The following is a 19,665-nucleotide window of genomic DNA, read 5'->3' as shown; positions in this document are numbered from 1 at the left end:
GAGTAATGAATCTTTCTTTTTCTTTATGTTCATTACTTCGATTATAATGCAGAATAAAAAGACTTAAGGTAAGGTATCTGAAGCACAGTTACTCAGATCTGGCGTGTAATTTCTGACATGAATGGCAATCAAGATTCTCAAAGTAGTGGATACATCAAAATTTCAACTCTTCAAGCGCCTAATTCTGATAATAGGGTTTAGGGTTTAGGTTCTGATAACTTCCTTTTTATTTTTTTCTGATCAGATTTTGTGAAAGCTTTATATTATCAATTTCTTGCCCAAGAATTCCAACCAAAAACACACTTAAAAGTAGGCCAACTCTCAGTTGTTATAGGGTTCAGGTTATGATAACTTCCTTTTTTAATTATTTCTGATCAGATTTTGTGATAGCTTGATATTATCAGAACACCACACCGTTCTTGAGCACAATATTTCCAACCAAAAACGAACACTCATTCTTAAAGTAGGTCAACTCTCAGTTGTTATAGTAGAACTATAATTTCTTCATTTTGATTTTACGCGGACCACATTTACCAAGCAAAGAGAGCAACAAGGTGATACAAGCACCATATAATAATCAAAAGCAGGGTTTTAATAAAATACTCAAACATCCAATAAACTCAGCAGCATTAAAGGAGAGTAACTTGAGCAGTCAAAAACAGAAGACACATGAAAATAAAGTTGTAACATCCATCTTTTAAACCAAAACTTAATGACTTGAGAATAGATCTAAGCAGTAATAGACGGCTTTGAAGCTGCAGACAGCCTGGACCTTTTCTTGGCCAAGCTCTCACTGCGTCGTTCTCTTTGTTCCTTCAATCTTGAGGCGAGGAGTTTCTGGTACTCAGCAGCCTCAGACTTGGCTTTCACAACCCTCTTCTTCTTGTCTGCAATTCTTGCACGCTTCCTTTGAAGGGTCAAAGGAGTGACTAACCTCTGAATCTTAGGAGCCTTGCTCACCTTCTTACCTGCCAACCAAGGAAGGTTACCAAGCTCAATAACAGAAATACGATCAAACTATTTATTCACTATCTGACAGTACGAACATATATGGATGGAACTGTCCAAATTTTCATTTGAAGCAACATGAAAGGATTGATCTGAAACACACATCATTTCTGAACACATTTAAAGCATCCGACAATCTAAGAAAAGTAAATCACATGACCTTATAAAGTTTCATATAACAACGGATACTACCAGATACAACACCCAACACCTAACTCATTAAACTAGTCTGCAAGATAATAGAGGGTGTTTAACTAGCCTGTATGTCTACGCATCATCAAAAGTCTAGTAAAAGCTACAGCAATCAACCTCAACTAAATGAGCATACCATAAGTAAACGAGCAAACATCAAATGAGAGCAATTAAGGGACATTAAGAAACCTTACCAGTCTTTGATGTGAATGATCTACGGTATGTGTTCACATACTTTCGAACATCATCCTCCTTCGAGAGATTGAAGAGCTTTCGGATCTTAGATGCCCTCTTGGGACCTCTCATCCTAGGCTTCTCAGTGTCAGTCAAACCAGGAAGATCATTGTCACCCTTCTTCACAATAACCAAGTTCAGAACAGAAAGATCAGGACTGACAATGCACCCACGGACAGACTTCCTCCTCCTCTCTCCGTTCCTCCTTCCGTGACCACGGAAGCAGGGGGTTCCTAGCCAGACATAGTTTAGATGGTTCATTAGTAGCCAATTAGAAATCTTCCAGGAATCTGTATACTAAATGCTTCTAAAACACACAAGGGTTTCTCACCTCGGTGGAGCAAGAGGCGAACACGACCAGGGGTCAACACTCCCTGCTTCATCGGGAACCCTTGCTTGTCACAGCCTCCCATAATCTTAAACACATATCCCTTAAATTCCTGTTTCACAATTCAAAGTCTCGTTAAGACATGGAACTCAAACTAGGGTCATTCAAATGACAAAACAACAGCAGGTTCCCTACCTCTCCAAGGGCATCTCCGCTCACTTCCTGGGAGATCCTCTTGTCGAAAAAGGCACGCCTGCAGCCAGAATACAAGTATCAACATTTATATAAACAAGAAAGTACACATCTTTATAAACATCATAGCTCATTCACAACTATATGCACATAAAAATTTGCTAAAACAGATACAAGATTATAAATTTATAAATATGCATGAACGCTTATTTAGAATAGAAAAGACAGTATAAATCTAAATGCAACAACGAATCTGATACACAAAGCTAATATCAAACTAAAGTGCATATCACTTGGCCAAACACAAAACTCTCTTGAAACTACAAACACAGTGGCTACAGAAAACTAAAACCAACACTGAAATTGAATGACATGAACAAGCAGAACCCAAATCGAAAGAGACATTACAGTTTGTGGTCGTCATCGATTTCCAGCTTCTTCTGGCAACCGGTGGTGGGGTTGGCGATGTTGAACTGCAAAACACAAACGAAGAGTTTACATCAGTGAGACCCAGGCAAAGGAGTTAGAAAGAGAGATAAGAAATTGCAGAGGGCGAACCTTCATGTTGGCGGCCGCAACAGAGAGGGAGGCGCTGAAAGAGTGAGGGAGCTACTTATGCCTTCTCGTGCTAGGGTTTTTAGGGTCTGAAATCAATATATATTCGTGGCTTGCGGGTTAAATGGTAGACGGGTTGGTTTTAGTGAAGATGTTAAAGCCCAGTTTTTTTTGTAGAGTTTGGGTTTGGACCAAGAGCAAAAATGAACTGGGTTCTGTTCACTTGGTTAATGAATTTTATTATTTTCAGATTTTGTGTATAATTTTGATTCAGGACACAGATACATACTTGCATTTGGTTAATAAATAATTTGGAGGTATGAACATTTTCAAAATTTTGTAGGTATGAATAAAACTATCCTTATGTTATTTTTCATGTCAGGCCAAAATTATTTTTATACAAAAAATTTAAAAATACGTGATTCTATTTATACTTCATAATTTGAAATTTGGATCTCCTTAGACTTCTTATTTTACCCCATTTTTGTCTTTATCTCCTTTTATATTTATTTTCATATCCATGAAAAAAAACTAGAAAACCAAAAAAAAACACAACAACAACAACCCTAACAGTAACAAACCACACCACCTTCACTCGGTCCGTTTCCATCCTAGATGACATCACACAACAAAACTATTTTCAATAGAAAGTAACAATAATTTTATTTAACAAGTGAAATGGTAATGGGTTGGAATTAATTTGGAAACTTTTGGTATCTTCTTACTCTTTATAATTTAGAAATGAGAATTTTCTTTGGTTTTGTACCTTGCGTTATCAAATGAGTCAGTATCACTTTTGGCTTTCTCTAATTTCATTTTAAGTGACTGAAAAACTAGAAGGGAGGGACCGACCCAAGAGTGAAAGTTTCGATTATGTTGTATGTGTACAAGAGGATATCCTTATGCCATTAAAAGATCAAGTGTAGATATAGCCATCAAAATAAAGCATTTTGGATAATTTGATCTACATCCAGGAAATGAAAAAGCATAAAATTAAGGTTATATACTATCTAGCCATGACAATGTATTCTTATCAACTAACATATGCAATTAGAGGTGTCAAACGAGCCTCTTTAGCCTGAGCACAGTACGAACTGGGCTCATTTAATAACTGTCCACCACAGCCCAAGCATGATTAAGGGCGGGTTGGACCGGCATAAGCCCCTTAAGGGTCTGACACGGCCAGAGTAAGGACTTAGGGCTAGTTTGGGATAACTGTGACTTTTAAAAAAAAATTGTTGCTGCTGTGTTGTGAGAATAATCAATTGTGAATTAAAAAAGTGTGAGGGTGCTTTTTGAATTAAACATTGACTAGGCCAAAATCAACCCAATAATCCGATTATTAGGACGACTTTGTGCGTGATTCAGATAATGAATAGGGCTTGACAACATGAAGCATGGTGTGGAAGCTAGAAACACACTGCGGTGAGAGAATTTGGGGGATTTCTGGATTTGGGTTTTTGGAAGATGGGTTTGAAGGAGTTTTTGGGAGACAATGGCTAAGAGTTAGGTTTTGTTCTTAAAGGCTTGAGAGCTTGATTTGCTGTAGGTGTTTCTAAGTATTTTGGGTATTGCTCGATTATGCTGGATTGTTTCTTTACACTGGCAAAACTCCGCTCATTACAGTCCCAAATCTCCGTTTATATAGGCTTCATTAGGAACACATGATTTTTGGATAAAACATTTCTTCTTCAACCTAGACACAATTTATGCCTTAAAGTCTGGGGAAAGAAAGCTTACTTGAGAGATGAAGTTTTGGGAGAGGGAGAAGGTCGTTGTCGCCGTCAACAAAGATTGCAGTAAAAACAGTTGCGGTGGCACAAAACCTGGAACGAGGTTGACGAGGAAGTTTGAGAATTGTGAGCCTATCGTTTAAGGAAGAAGAGGATATCTCTCTACTGGTTAGAAAGTCTCTTCTTTACCAACTAACAGGAGGGATCGATATTTCTCAAGGATCTTTGGGTTGAGCAGTGTATTTGACAATCGCAGGGAAAGAAGTCGAAGCTAGCAGAAAGATAAAGAAGTCTTGGGCTGACTATTTTCTTTAGCTTTGAGTTTTAAGGAAAAGAGGTTAGCCCAAATCTCATATTCACCAATTCGCAATTAATTCAAGTTATCAGGCTTGGATGTCAGGCCCAAGACCGAGACCATGATGACGCTGAATCAATAGATGAGCATTATGTGTTTCTGTAACCTTGCACACCATAGCCACTTCTGCAAGCCCCAAGAGAGTAGTTGTGGCTTGGGTCCACATGTTTGGCATGACGATTCAAAAATATATGTAATTTTTGTATTTTCAAATGTGGTTTGCATGTGTATTTCCTTATCGGGGTTGAAATACGCATACGACATGCTTTGTGCTTTTTTGGGTATCAACAAATAGTTTCACGTTTAGTAAATAATCTTTTAAAAAGTGTTGTCAGTTCATAAAACAACTTCAAAGTGTGTTTTTATCCATAATAGCTTCTAAAAGCAACATTTGGGTTGCTTCTAAATTCTACTGCCAGTGACTTATAATTTTCAACTAAAGTTACTTTTTATCTATTTATTTATTTACCAAATATAATAAAATATAAATTTTAAACAAAAGCAGGCTTTTTTTAAAAGCGAAGCAATTTCAAACGGGGGCCTTAATTTTAGCTGGCTTGTTATAAACGTAAAATTTTATATTATTTAAAGATATGAACAATTTTCTATAATGAGATTTGAATACAAGATAATTTATTTCTAAATTCACCTATGTTTTAAAGTAGGGAGAAGATGGAGAAAAAATAGTTGGGAGGAAGTAGAAGTGTTCTCATTCAGTCTCATTAGCCTCTATATATAGAGGTAGAGTTTACATCAAAGTACATAACTAATGAGTATTTACGTGGACATCCACATAGAATTACTGTTTAGTACCATGTGGTTTGGGTCGAACATCAATTCAGTCCCGCAACTTTCAATTTCATCAAAAACACCTCCATACTATCATTTCTGATCCAATAGAGTTATGATTCCATCAATTTCAACCGTTTAGCTGCTGACGTGGTAATCCAACTCAACATAGGTGGGCCCTACATGGAGGAGAATTTCCCAAATTGACCCTGGCCAGCCAAATACGGAAAAATCCAAAATAAATTCTAGATTTTGAGGTTGGGGAGACTTGAACCCCTCCCAACACGCATGAAAATAAAAGCCCCAACCACCGGACCACTTGCATGGTATTGATATATTTCAAACTAAAATAATATATATAGTGCAGCTGTCCACAATTTCCCGCCAAAAGAAAAACCGCCCCTCTAAATTCACCTCCCCACTCCCATTTTCACTCTCACACACTCTACATTCTGCAACTGCCTAAATCTTTCTTGAGGCTCCATCAATGGCGTCGCCGTTGATCACCGCCGTCTCTCTCTTCCTCCTCCTCATCTCCTTCCCCTCTCTCTCTCCCCTCCGCTCTCCCCTCCCACAACATCCTCAACACAGCCGAAGTCCTCTCCGATTCTGGCTACCTCTCTATGGCTCTCACTCTCGAGGCCGTCTCTCAGTCTCTCATCCCCAAGTCACTGTTGCTCACCATCTTCGCTCCTCCGGACTTCGCCTGCAAGAGAGCCAGCCAACCCTCCCTCTCTCTCCTCCAATTCCACTTCGCCCCTCTTACTCTCCCCCTCCAAACCCTAAAATCGCTCCCCGCCGGCACCAAGATCCCAACTCTCCTCTCTAGTAGCTCCCTCTTTGTCACCTCGCCTCTTTCCGCCACCGGAATCTCTCTCAACGGCGTCAGGGTCACGACCGCCGCCTCGCGGATCTACTACGACGGGTTCTTGATCGTTCTCAGAGCTGAGGACTTCTTCGACCCAAACCCGAATTCCGGTCATGGATCCAATGTGAAAGTTACCTTTGTCGAACGGTATAAGCACGATTGGGTTTCTGGCGACTTCTTGGTTTGAAGGAGCCAAAGGCGTGATGAGGTCCAATGGATACAGAGTGATGGCCAGGGTCCAATCGAACATCAATTCAGTCCCCCAACCTCAAAATCTAGAATTTATTTTGGATTTTTCCATATTTGGCTGGCTAGGGTCAGTTTGGGAAATTCGCTTCCATGTGGGGCCCACCTATGCTGAGTTGGATAGCCACGTCAGCAGCTAAACAGTTAAAATTGACGGAATCATAACGGATGGACCTATTGGATGAGAAATGATAGTGTGGGGGTGTTTTTGATGAAATTGAAAGTCGAGGGACTGAATTGATGTTCGACCCAAACCACAGGGTACTAAATAGTAATTAGCCCTAATAATATTTACAACACTCCCCCTTGGATGTCCACCAATGAATGATGGTATTGGACGCGCTTATTGTTGTCTCGTTAAAAACCTTACCAGGTAACAAAAACCCAGTGGGACAAAAATAACTCTGGTCGATGGACAAAAAGAGCACAACGCGCATATGTCCTAGGTAGCATACTTCCGGATGCTCCCCCTGATTGTTGCAAGCCTCATTTATGTATGCAATAAGCTACATGTACCATGTATAGTAGTTTGATGTGTGTATCACTGAAGTGAGACCATGTGTGCTTTGCATATAGAGGCTGATCACAAATTTTCATACCTACAAAGGTTAAGCAATACCAACAAAGGTAGACTATTTTCAATAAGCCTTACCTCATATGATAAGGTTAGAAACAATCTCACATGCTCAAATTCATACACAAAGTAATAGCTAAACAATATAAAGAAATTGACATATTTGACTTTGTATAGTTTAAAACATTGAAAAATCATCATGGCATACCTAGCCATGCACTGCACATCAATATCTTTGTGTATTGATATGTCTCATACAAGCTCTTCAAGAGCTCTAAGTAATTCATAACTTCACGAAAGTTAAAATATGTTGCAACACAATAATCATAATTTGAATTCAATAGTAGTATGATCATAGTACTCATTAAGGCAATTTAGATCTCGTTGACTATAATGAAATGAGTACATATGAGCTTGCTTTAGACTCTTTGATTCCATGAGTGAGTTTTAGGCTCTTTCAACCTTTCATTGACTTGCATTTGAATCTCTTGAGGATTGATAAGCAATACACTTATAATGACACTTTACTTTTGAGATTTTGCTTTTAGCAATGTGTCTTTAAGATCTTCATAATATACGATGACAACGTGCCATAAATCTCTCGTCAATATAATAACCGGTACCATGATATTGTTCTTGGATATATAATCGATATGCATATGGACTGATATACGGCATCTAAGCCAAAAAGCCAATAAGATGGACTAGGATGACATTTAATTAAACAATCAAAACAAATTCTCAATTTACGTGACCACATACAGAGTTATAGATGGTTCACATTAAGTAATAATGAACAAAATTGGTCAATCGATAAGAGATAGAACAATAATTAGAGGTTATCAAGGATTCTAAAGCTACCTAGCTACGTAATATGTCATAAGAAGTCTATTCAGAATGAAATTGCAATTTTCATGATTGTGTAATTATGGTATGACACAATAAATAACGAAACAAACAAATAAAATAATATACAAATAATATTCCCAATGCAATATTACATTCAAGTTGCATGTATGATCAGCATACTTGAAAATGAAAACTGTAGAAACCATGAATTATGGATGCAGGATTGTCGATGAAACAAAAAAAAAATCAAGGTAATTGACGAAATTATAATAGCTGTGCCATGATATAATCTAAAAAATTTTGACTCGTAGATTATGAGTTATGGTCAAAAACAACAAAGTTGCACTAAAAACTCGTAAATCATCATAGAGTGGAAAAAAATTAAGAGCAAGTGTGCTGATAATGTGTTATAAAGTAGGGAGAAGATGGAAAAAAAATAGTTGAGAGGAAGTAGAAGTGTTCCCATTCAGTCTCATTAACCTCTATATATAGAGGTAGAGTTTACATCAAAGTACATAACTAATGAGTATTTACGTGGACATCCATATAGATAATAATATTTACAACAACCTATGATATATCTGTATTTCAGTTCAGCTAATAAGGCTTTATGTAAAATTTTCAAAATCACAACAACTGCCCCTCTTTAATTAAGTTCAAAAATAAACAATTTAGCAGATAAAAAAAATAAAAAACGGTTAAAGCATATTTCCCGCAACTAATCCAATCAGTTTCTTTAAATTATTTGCCCTTCTCCTAAACCAATTAGTCGATGTGTCACTATCTCACTGGGCATTTTCATCCCACGTGCTCCACACTATACGTCATGAAAATTGACCATTGACCCACACGAGAAAAAGAAAAGCTTTGGTCCTTTTCATCACTTATGTCAAGCGGTTGGCTCCTTTACTCACACGCGTTAGAGATCCGTTACTCCTCTACCTAATCCAAATCGGTTTCTCAAAACCCCTTGCCACGATTTCCCTGTCACAATCAATTCGATAATTTTTTGCAACAAACAATGGCGACTTTAACCACACCCCAACCCCCGACCTCACCGCGCACCGACGCCATCGACCTCCGCAAAGCCTTCAAGGGCTTCGGCTGCGACACCGCCGCCGTCATCAACATCCTCGCCCACCGCGACGTCGCCCAACGCGCCCAAATCGCGCGCGAGTACAGTACCATGTACTCCGAGGACTTCACCAAGCGCCTCTCCTCCGAGCTTAGCGGAAATACCAAGAAAGCCCTCCTCCTCTGGACCCCCGACCCCGCCACCCGCGACGCCACCATCGTCCGTCACGCCCTCACCGGCTCCGACCACCGCGCCGCAACCGAGGTCATCTGCTCCCGAACCCCCTCCCAGATCGCCCTATTCAAGCAAGTCTACTCCTCGATTTTCAATACCCATCTGGAACGCGACATCGGACTTTACACCTCCGGCGACCTCAAGAATCTCCTGCTGGGTTTCGTCACCACGCAGAGGTACGAGGGCTTCGAATTCGATAGGGTAGCGGCGGAGAACGACGCGAAATCCCTGTACATGGCCGGAGAGAAAAGACTGGGGACTGATGAGAAGAAATTTATCGAAGTTTTTAGTAATCGAAGCCGGGCTCATCTGAATGCGGTGAGCTCGGCTTATGAGAGCATGTATGGGAATTCACTGAGAAAAGCGGTGAAGAAGGAGACTTCCGGGAACTTCGAGCATGGCCTGGTGACGATTCTGGAGTGTGCTGATCATCCAGGGAGGTACTTTGCTAGGGTACTGCACAAAGCGATGAAGGGTTTGGGGACGGATGATAGTACATTGTTGAGAGTGGTGGTGACGAGGGCGGAGATTGATATGATGTATGTGAAGATTGAGTACCAGAAGAAGTATGGTAAGAGTTTGAATGAGGCCGTAAAGTCTGAGACTTCTGGGAATTTCAGGGCTTTTCTTCTGGCTCTTTTAGGTCATTGAGTTTGTGAGTGTGGGTTTTTTCTTTCTTCTAATGTGTAGGTCAGTGAGTTTGTGAATGTGGGTTTTCTTTCTTCTAATGTGTAGGTTTGTCTCCAGAGATTGTTCATCCGAATAAGTGCTTGTAATTACTGATGCACTAGTTTAATGCCATTACTGATTCACTACATTTTTTTCAAATGCAGGACAACATGATGGATGTTCCATTCAAATACTTTTGAAATAGTAATTTTATGATGACTGTTCAGTTTTTTGAAATCAAGTCTGGGAAAAAAAAATGAATCAAGTTGAAAAATCTTTAATAAAGGTATTTTCGGCCTAACGGTCATTTCTTTGATTATGGATTGTTTTTTGCTCGAATGATGGGGACTTTATATGTAGAATGAATTGTTGGAGTCACGACACTACTTTACGAGATGGGTTGGACTGAAAACGAGAATCAGGGGTTCACTTTTTTTGGCTGCAGTGTCACCGGGCACTCTGTTTCTGAGAGTATGGAGGGCTACGTTTGAAGAGGTCAAGGTCTTGGTCTTGGTCTTGGTCTTGGTCTTGGTCCTGGTGACATGTCTGAGATGGTGATTTGGGTTATTGTGAATTTTGGTTGTAATTGCCCGTCTGCATCATCTTTTTGTTGGGAGAGACAAGAAGAGGTCTGGAAAGAGATGGACTTGTTGAAAGAGGGGGTGAAAGTAGTCCTGGTAGCTTTGAGAAATTTAACAACCTTTTTGTACACAAACTTGACTTCAACCTCCAAGGTAGGCAACAACATAAAGCCCGTTTATGCCATACCCAAGAGGAAGAGATCGTGATTAACTCCCATCTAAGCAAAACAAACATAAGCACTAGCCTTGTCCACCATTAGAAACCTACCAAAGCGTACCCTATACAGTACGCCTAATCTTCTATGTGCGCAACCCATAAGGCAAGTTGTGTAGTTATACCCAAACCATAATTGAAGATAAAAGAAACAAGAGACAAGTCTAAGAGGTCATCGTGTTGTAGTACCATGGGCCGATATGAAGAACATTTTCCCTAGCCATTGTAAATTACATTGTAAAACAACCATATTCTCATTTCTAATTTGTAACACTTCAATGCGTTATATCTTACCTATACACGTTGACATCTAAAACTTCACAAGAAGAGACTTGCTAACTAAGTAAAAACTATCTACGGTAATCAAATCCACCTTTACTTCGCGTGAGATCCACGACATCCAAATTTTCCATCCTCCAACGCAAGTTTGGAAGCCAAACAGGCCATAAAATCAACAAGACATACAAGAGTGTTGATAGGTTCATAATTTCATACATTTTTATACCCTTAAATGTAGGATTCTATGCTTAGTTCTTGTTATTTTTGAGTCATTTACTTTGTATTTGTGTTTTGTAGGTTAAATTGGAGAAAAGAAAGATTTGGAGCTTAAAGTCAAACGCAGGATTGAAAGCATGCTTGCTATCCTGAGCTTCTAGAATTGCCTCTGCTGAGCGTCAACTTTGAGGATTGAATTTTACCTTCTCACAAGGAAGTAGCAGGCGAGCCATATACCATTGGAAAGATACGGATGTTAGCTTTCTGAGGAATTTTAGGGAAGTGGATTCGCATTCTTCTAGAGGAAGTTATGATGATTTAAGTGAACCTAGTTCGGGAAGGCAGATTCTGACAGATTTTGCATATCTTTTGGGAATCTGACTTGTGCGGCCTAAGTTTGTTGTTCTTAGCACTCGAATGGAATAAGACTGAACGTGTCTGACATATTTAGAGTAATTTCTTGCGTTGACTAGAATAACCTTGAGTTTCTTTAAAGAGAAGAAATCTATTCCAAGTTGGACTAGAAGACTTAAGAAGCCCAAGTCAAGTACAAATGGAAAGAAACATACAACACAGAAAACCTAGAATGTCTAGAGAAAAACAAGAGGCAACATATTCCACAAAGAACAAGGAGAAGAAAAGCTCTCACCATCGCTGGACCCGAGTTCCTCAATTCTTCCATTGTTTGTTTCATGTTTTCTTTGATTCTAGTCCTACTTTTCATAGTTATGGATTGCTAAACTTCTAAGCTAGGGCTGAGATGAAGCCCCTAGTATGACTATTTTATTTGTTTAGTTGGTTTGCTATTGAATTTTTGAATTTCTATTTCTATGTTAAACTCTTAATCACTATTTCAAATAACTTTTATTCAAAATCTTTGCTTGGGATCAATAAGACCTAGGTTTTGTTTATGAGTTATTTGGTTGGAGAACATGATGCTTGATCAATGAGTAGATGTTTTCTAGGGTGCCAAAAGATAATTCAATCTTGTGATTAAAGAGTTGTGAATTAAGGATACAAGTGCTTGATCATAGTCAATATTCTTGTTTGCATGATTTCCTAGTTCTTTTGTGCTTAATGATATTGAACATGTTTGCTTGAACCTGATCATTAAGTGGAGTAAATTATAGTTTGGCTACTTGAGTTCTATACAGGATCAATAAGTTGGAATTCATAGGAACTTTGGCATATGTCTGGGATCAATAAGGCTTATGTACGGAAATCTTTAGCATGAAATCTAGGGAATTCAATTGTTATCAACTAGAGAATCGGATAGAACTATTAAGTGGTGGATTCAGTGCTTTAGCATCTTCATAATCTGTTCTTAAACTCTAAAGAATCTCATTGCTCATTATTGTCTTTAATGTTAGTTTTTATTTCTTTAATTTTCTGTTTAAAACTCAATCACATCATAAAAATCAGTTTGTTTCACTTAAGTTTAGCATTGTTATAACAAAATTGTCTCAATCAATCCTTGAGGGAATGACCTCGTACTTGCACATCTATTCTACAATTGATTCATGCACTTGCGAGTACTAAATAAAATTGACAACAAGTGTGAAGGTGCTAATACAAAAACCCTAAACCTTAGGAAAGGATGTTAGAAAAGCAATATTGTGCTCCGCTCATATTAAATGATTACACGAAAACAAATTACTAGTACTATATGGAATATTTAACCAAAATAAATGTTTTATTTCTCAAAAATATGTGTGTGTGTGTGTGCGTATATATATATATATATATATATATATATATATATATATATATATATATATATATACAGCCCTTCTTGGCTACGGACGTCCGTTCCTAAGCTAAAGAACGGATTTCCAGTTTTCACCCACTTTCCAATCATATTTTCACATCTTAACCATTCAGTTTTTAGGTCCTAATGTATAGATCATCTCTACAAATTTTCAGCCAAATTGATAATCATTAAGGCATCCAAAATTGCAATTTACCATTATAAACACGAACGGTTCCGGTTTGACAGATTCGGTTCGTTCGAGTAAATTGCAGTTTTAGATGCCTTAATGATCATCGGCTGAAAATTTGTAGAGATGACCTAAAAACTGAACAGTTAAGATGTAAAAATATGATAAAAAAGTGGGTCAAATATGGAAATCCGTACCTTTTGCTTAGGTATGGATATCCACACCTGAGCAAAGTTGTGTGTGTGTGTGTGTGTATATATATATGTTTTAAAACGTTTATAGTGTCCTATAATTCTCAACACAACTTCACACCAAAAGGATGCATGTATATCTATACTATTATTAAGAGAAGAGGCTTTGTTAGCCAAAACTGAAAATTTTGACAGATTTAACCCTGAAAAATTAAAAAACTTTGACAATAAATTAAATTACAAGGGTATATAGGACAATTATAAAATATATTTTATTAAAAAAATTGAAAAGAAATGATCCTACAACATCCACTTTTCTCTCTTACTATTTTCTCTCTGCAATAACTACCCATTGAATCTTTAGAAAATTACATATAAGTGTCATTTTGAGAATTATATTAGTCATAAGGCCACTTAAATTTTATTGTACAAATAAGGCCACCAGCATTCAAAAATTATTTCATTCTTGACAATTTTACCCTTCTACCTAATAAACCCAAAGTCCATCAGCCATACATCGATCTCTGTGATCGCTCTCCCTCTCCTCGATCACAGTTTCTCTCTCCCTCTCTCTCTCTCTCTCTCTCTCTCTCTCTCTCTCTCTCTCCGATCACAGATCTTCACGTCTTGGTCTCCGCCTTCGATTCCGGCGACCACCAGCCTCGCCGCCGTCTCTTAGATCTAACCCAGCCTTCACGGACCCGAACTCTTGGACAGCGGCGTTGACGTGATCGGAGAGATCGATTGGGATTTTGTATTCGACGACACGAATGGGTTAGATTTGTTGTAGGAGATGGAGAACCCGGCCGTAACGGTGGCAACTGGGAAGGCCTTCTTCATCGTCGTTATTGACGATGGAGGATGCTCCGTGCAACCCGCAAACCGCCGCCTTCACTCTCTCGCCGTCTCTTCCTCTCCTCAAGTCTCACCGCCTCTCCGTCTCTACACAACAAAGTCGTCATGGTCTCCGGCTCTTCGATGAGGCCCTCCACCGCCGCCATCGCCTCTTCCTCCACCTCACCTGCATCAGAACCCTAAACGAGCACTGATTCTCCGGCAACGACGACAAGGCCAGCGGCCTCTTCATCTCCAATCGAAAATTCCCAACCGGAAAGTCTCTCTGGCTCTTCGTCATGGCCTACAGGTCGGACGATATGACTGATGTCGATTGGGAGCTCATAGCTGAGGAGCATGAATGATGTGGTAAACTTCTCTCTTTGGCTTTGGGTTCTGATTTTGCGTTAGTTTTTAGGAATTGTTTAGTGTTTAATTCAATTGTGATTGATGATTGCAAGTTAAGGTTTCGTATAATTGCATTGCAAGTTGATAATCATTGTTTATGATGTTTAATGTTTCCCTTTTGTTATTTTTTCAAACTGAAATTCTAGAAGGGAAATCTCAGGTAGAGATTTGGTAGATGCAGCTGCTTTGCTTGAGCAAGTAAATTGGTCTCATTCATTTAGGAATAATGCCGCAGAGATTTGGGAATGATGTGTTTGGATGATTGGCATTTTATTTGTTTATTCATTTAGGACTAATTGGAGTTGTGTTTGGCTGAAATGCGTTTTGATGTTGATGTACTTATAATTGCTTTTCCTATGGTCAGAATATATCTCCTGGGATGAAGGTTTGGGGAGTTTTTGCTTAAGTCAATGACAAGGGCCTTGTAATTAGTGTTTGGACCCAAAATGAGCATTTTGGCCTGACAAGGCATGTGTTGGAGAAATTGAGCCAATGTCAGTGGCTCAAGCTATATATTGTCGACAAGTTCGAATTACATTATTTAGAGGCTAAATAAAGCATACTATGGAGAATTATGCGAGCTGTAAGAAAAGGAAATGATGGAAGCATGGAAATGAAAAGTCAACTTTAGCACATTTTCTTACTTCGGCTAGGAGAAACCGAGCTAAACAAGGAAAGAGGGGCGGAAGACTAACCAAACAAGATCCAAATAAGTTGAAACTTTCCAGATTAATACTAGACATCCCAAGGATAATTTCTTATGAAGAGTGCAAGATCTAGTTTCAAGTGGAAAGCCTTCAAACAATCAGCCCAATTTTCTACAGAAGCAAAACTGGAAAACTGGACCTGTAAGAGGTCCAGCAGCGTTTATGGCCCAACCACTATACCAAAAGCTCTGAAATTTTACCAGAATGATCTACACTCATAGTGGAACATTTGTTATGAAGAAGTCATGGTCAAAATATGAATTCTTAATGGAGATATAATTGAAGGAATAAAGGAGCCGAAAGTGCTTCCTTATCTCCAAAATTCATCATTCCTTATCTCCAATTATGCTTCTTTATCTCTTTATCTCCAAAATTCATCATTTCTTATCTCCAATTAATGCTCCACTATCATTTGTTTAATGCCAACTGCTTTGGCATGGTAGCCTATAAATAGAGGTTACAAATTCATCACAAAGACACATTCACAACATCAAAACATCTCTAAGATGATCTAAGTTCTCTCTAGAGCAACCTCTCTAAGAGCAACTCCTCTCCTTCTCTTTCTCTTACCGGTGATCACACTCCTAGTCCTAGTCTTCTCAGAAGCCGACTTTCAGTGCCACCAAACCCTCTGCCAACGTACTTCGGTCCTAGTCTCCTCGGGAGCCGACGGTAGTGCCGCAACCACAACGGTTACAGAACCAGCCAAGCAAGGGTAACGCCCTAGCAAACCAGCCAAGCTAAAGTCACGCTTTAGCAAGTTCTCCTCACTTTCCAGTGGTTCTCGCTCTGCTCGATCTACAACATCGAGTATCGATTGTGATTTTCAAGAAGCTCAGCAAAAGTCCTCGCCACGAGGCACAAAGAATCCCGCGACGAGGTTGGTGCTCTCCTCGTCTACAATTGCTCGACAGAAGTCAGGTCAAGGGACACCCCCGACGACTGCACCCGAACGGTGCTGGCACGCCCGCGCAAGAAAAGAGACTGTTGACCAGCTGCAACAAAACTGGAGCCAAACAATTAGTCTTCCAGGGGGATTGAGTGGACTAGTTTGAGCTTATGATGCTTTTGATCTTATTTTGGATGATGAAACTGAGGTGATAATCAACCCATTAGCTTTTGAGATCTTGGCAATTCTTTTTTATTGTCTAAAGCTTCTCTCATTGTTCTTTCTTGCAGTTTTGAAATACTCCAAAGTCTCATATGTGATGCGGGAAGTAAAAGTGAGAAGAAGAGAGCAAATTGAGACAAAAGAAAATGCTAGATAAGGAATGCAGTATGAAGTAGTTTTTAGTATTGGTGAGAATAGCATTTAATGTTGGTGATAGTAGCTTTTACTATTGGTGATAGGTTGAAAATAGTTTTCAATTGTTGGATTTTGTTTATATTTGCAATGCATGGTTTATGTAATTTGAATCCAATTGCTGAACTTTCTGTTAAGAAGGATTACTTTATCAAGTCCTTGTTGTGTTTGGTTGAAATCGAAGTGTTTTGATTGGAGTATTTGATATTGTAAATTTATAGTTGTTTTGATGTTTTGATTGGAGTGTTTGGAGTGTTTTTATCAAGTTCGTTTCATTTTGATAGATTTCATGTTAGTAGCTCTTTATAACTGTTATAGTGGTTTTTCAACAAAGTGATAGTAGCTTTCTATGTCTCTGTTAGTATCTTTTCAAGCTGATGTTAGTAGTTTTTGTTATAATGGCTTTTTAGCACATTGACAGTAGCTTTCGACATTTATTGTAATAGATTTTCACAACTATGGTAGTAGATTTTTAAAACTATGGAAGTAGCTTTTATTTTCATAGCTTTGTTAGACTTTGAGAATAGCTTTCTCAGTCTATGAGAGTAGCTTTTTTTCTACTTGGTAGTAGCTTTTGGTTTTTGTGAGAGTAGGTCTTGGTGTTGGTTAGTGTAGTTTTTGTTTTGCTCGATAGTAGCTTTTGTTAATGGTGATGGTGATAGTAGCCATTTGTTTCTGGTGAGAGTATCTTTTTGTGTTGGTGACAGTAGCTTTTGTTAATGGTAATAGTAACTTTTGTGGCTTTGCTGAAAATCTTACCAGCATAGCTTTTGTTGCTAGTGACAGTAGCTTTTATTGCTAGTGATAGTAGCTTTTGTGACCTCGCCGGAGGTTGCCGGAAATTTCATCAGAGTAACTTTTGTTGCTAGCCACAGTAGCTTTTGGTGTTAGTGGCAGTAGTTTTTGTGGTCATCGGAGTTTGCCGGAGATCGACCGGAGACCCGCCGAAGGTCGGCCGGAGTTGACCGGAGACCTTACCGGAGAGGAGAGAGAGAATGTTGTTGACTTTTTACTCTAGTGGCATTTATGTAAATATATTAGTTTTTATATCCAAAATATAACACCATTTTTAATTTAATGGCTTTATGAGGGAAAAAAATAGTTGGTGGCTTTATGACTAAAAAAACATTTAAATATGCATTTATATGTAATTAACTCTTGAATCTTTTTCTTTTGCAGATAACCTTTTTTTTTTTTTTTACAATTAAAATTTTTCTCACACATGCAAAGTATGTGATTGCAGACTAGTATTCCATTATATTAAGGGGTTTTGTCCATTTACCCCATTTTTAGGGATTTTTTTCCCACTTACCCCATTAAGTTTTTTTAATTCCCTTTTACCCAATACACTCTAAGGGAGTCTTCCCTAATACCCCATTAAGATTTTTTTTTTTTTTTAATTTTTTTTAATACAATTTTACCCCTCACCCCTTTGTTACTTAGAGAGAGAGAGAGAGAGAGAGAGAGAGAGAGAGAGAATGAAAGAAAGAGAAACTATAGGAGACTTCGCCGGAGCCCGTCACCGGCCGCCAGAATCCAGTCACCGGTCGCCGGATTCCGGCCAACTTTCGCCGGAATCCGGTCACCGGTCGTCGGAATCTGGTCAGCTGCTGCCGCCCACCGGAATTTGCTGAAAATCTCACCGGAAAGTTTTTTTGCCCCCAATAGACATCTATTGCCCCTCTATTAGACGTATATTGCCCCCCAATAGACGTCTATTGCCCCAATAGTCTATTGCCCCCTAATAGACGTTTATTGACCCCCAATAGACGACTATCAGCCATGTATTGCCCCGCAATAGACGACTATCAGTCATGTATTGCCCCCCAATAGACGTTTATTGCCCCCTAATAGACGTTTCGATTACCGAAATGAGAACTAATCTCCCTAAATTTAGACAAATAAATTTTGATTAAAGAAAAAAAATGAGAAGATTACGTCAATTTAAAACGTCTATTGCCCCCCAATAGACGTTTCGGTTACCGAAATGAGAACTAATCTTCCTAAAATTAGACAGATAAAACTTTGATTAAAGAAAAAAAGAAGGGATTGCATCAATTTAAAAACGTCTATTGCCCTCCAATAGACATCTATTGCCCTCCAATAGACATCTATTATAGGAAAATCCCATCTTAATGCAGTAGCCATGAACACTCTCTCCTCCAAGGTAACTTCCCAACTCACCAATGGCTGATAAAAGATACAGAACAGTGATTACACTAGCTTCAAAACCACCAATGCACATGTCCTTAAACAAGTCCACAATCACACGAGGCTGCGAAACATGAAGGTAATCACCCATCAAAGTATTCCATGAAATCAAATCATTTCTCTGAGGAAATTCATCGAACAAGTGGTGGGCATCCTCAATTTTCCCACAAACACAGTAACAATGCAGAAGGGTATTCTTTACAGTGATAAATCCGCCATGCCCAGACCTCATAACAACCCCATGAATCCCCTGGCCTTCCTCCTCGACCTCGGCGGAACTCCGGTCGTCGCAATCGTTGCAGACCCGGACTCGGCACCGGAGTCGACTTCAAGCCGCCACACCGGAGCTGCACGACTCTGAGTTGGATGAAGTCGCCGCTGGCTGCACGATCCGTGGCGCCGCCTCATGATGATCGCCTGCTTCTGGGCTGCAAAAGATCCCCGGCAGCACCTTCACGGAGATAGAGAGAGAGGATCGCCGGCTTCTGGGCTGCAAACGAATTACCATCGACTGCCGGCGCCGACGACGTGCAGGCCATGGCGGTTGGAGGCGTGGTCCTGGACAAGCTGGCATGGAGAGAGAGAAAGAAGAGAGAGAATTCACATCAGAGGAGAGAGAGAGGGAGGGAGGAGAGAGAGTGCGTGTTGCAGATCGGGGAGAGAGAAGAGTGGCATACAATGTAAATTATTAATTAGTCTTAGGGCAAAATCGACATTTTATTTTAAATTGGGTTAGTGGGAATTAAAATCTGTTGCTGGGGTAAGTAGGATAACTTTTGCTCATTTTGGGGCTTTGGGTCAAGGACCTATATTAACACAGTTGAATACAATTGACGATTTTGATTTTCTCTTCTGATAGTATTCTTCTTCCACTTGAACACAA

The 19,665-nt window shown here is 39.2% G+C and overlaps 3 protein-coding genes across 3 annotated transcripts; 2 read left to right on the top strand and 1 right to left on the bottom strand.

The window, feature by feature from the left end:
- Positions 1-571: 571 nt before the first annotated feature.
- On the bottom strand, positions 572-2,608 carry LOC112175662 (40S ribosomal protein S6). Its single transcript, XM_024313375.2, has 6 exons — positions 2,513-2,608; positions 2,363-2,427; positions 1,958-2,015; positions 1,766-1,874; positions 1,395-1,667; positions 572-968 (listed from the first exon to the last, which is right to left on the bottom strand). Exons 1-6 carry the CDS (start codon positions 2,516-2,518, stop codon positions 730-732), a joined length of 750 nt encoding a protein of 249 aa, XP_024169143.1. The 5' UTR covers positions 2,519-2,608; the 3' UTR covers positions 572-729.
- Positions 2,609-6,009: 3,401 nt separating this feature from the next.
- On the top strand, positions 6,010-6,441 carry LOC112178484 (putative fasciclin-like arabinogalactan protein 20). Its single transcript, XM_024316625.1, has one exon. It carries the CDS (start codon positions 6,010-6,012, stop codon positions 6,439-6,441), a length of 432 nt encoding a protein of 143 aa, XP_024172393.1.
- Positions 6,442-8,841: 2,400 nt separating this feature from the next.
- On the top strand, positions 8,842-10,049 carry LOC112175661 (annexin D5). The gene has a single exon (XM_024313374.2). It carries the CDS (start codon positions 8,945-8,947, stop codon positions 9,881-9,883), a length of 939 nt encoding a protein of 312 aa, XP_024169142.1. The 5' UTR covers positions 8,842-8,944; the 3' UTR covers positions 9,884-10,049.
- Positions 10,050-19,665: the final 9,616 nt, after the last annotated feature.

The sequence above is a fragment of the Rosa chinensis genome, chromosome 7, assembly GCF_002994745.2.
Source record: "Rosa chinensis cultivar Old Blush chromosome 7, RchiOBHm-V2, whole genome shotgun sequence".
NCBI classification, from domain to species: domain Eukaryota; kingdom Viridiplantae; phylum Streptophyta; class Magnoliopsida; order Rosales; family Rosaceae; genus Rosa; species Rosa chinensis.
This window is presented reverse-complemented; position numbering and strand designations above follow the sequence as displayed.

What these genes read in the sequence shown, in the direction of transcription:
- LOC112175662 (XM_024313375.2), bottom strand. An exon ending in ATCGATGACGACCACAAACT is followed by an intron (nt 2,016 to 2,362) that starts GTAATGTCTCTT and finishes TTCTGGCTGCAG; the next exon opens with GCGTGCCTTTTTCGACAAGA. An exon ending in ATCATTCACATCAAAGACTG is followed by an intron (nt 969 to 1,394) that starts GTAAGGTTTCTT and finishes CTTGGTTGGCAG; the next exon opens with GTAAGAAGGTGAGCAAGGCT.
- LOC112178484 (XM_024316625.1), top strand. Translation starts at nt 6,010, where the DNA reads ATGGCTCTCACTCTCGAGGCCGTCTCTCAGTCTCTCATCCCCAAGTCA.
- LOC112175661 (XM_024313374.2), top strand. Translation starts at nt 8,945, where the DNA reads ATGGCGACTTTAACCACACCCCAACCCCCGACCTCACCGCGCACCGAC.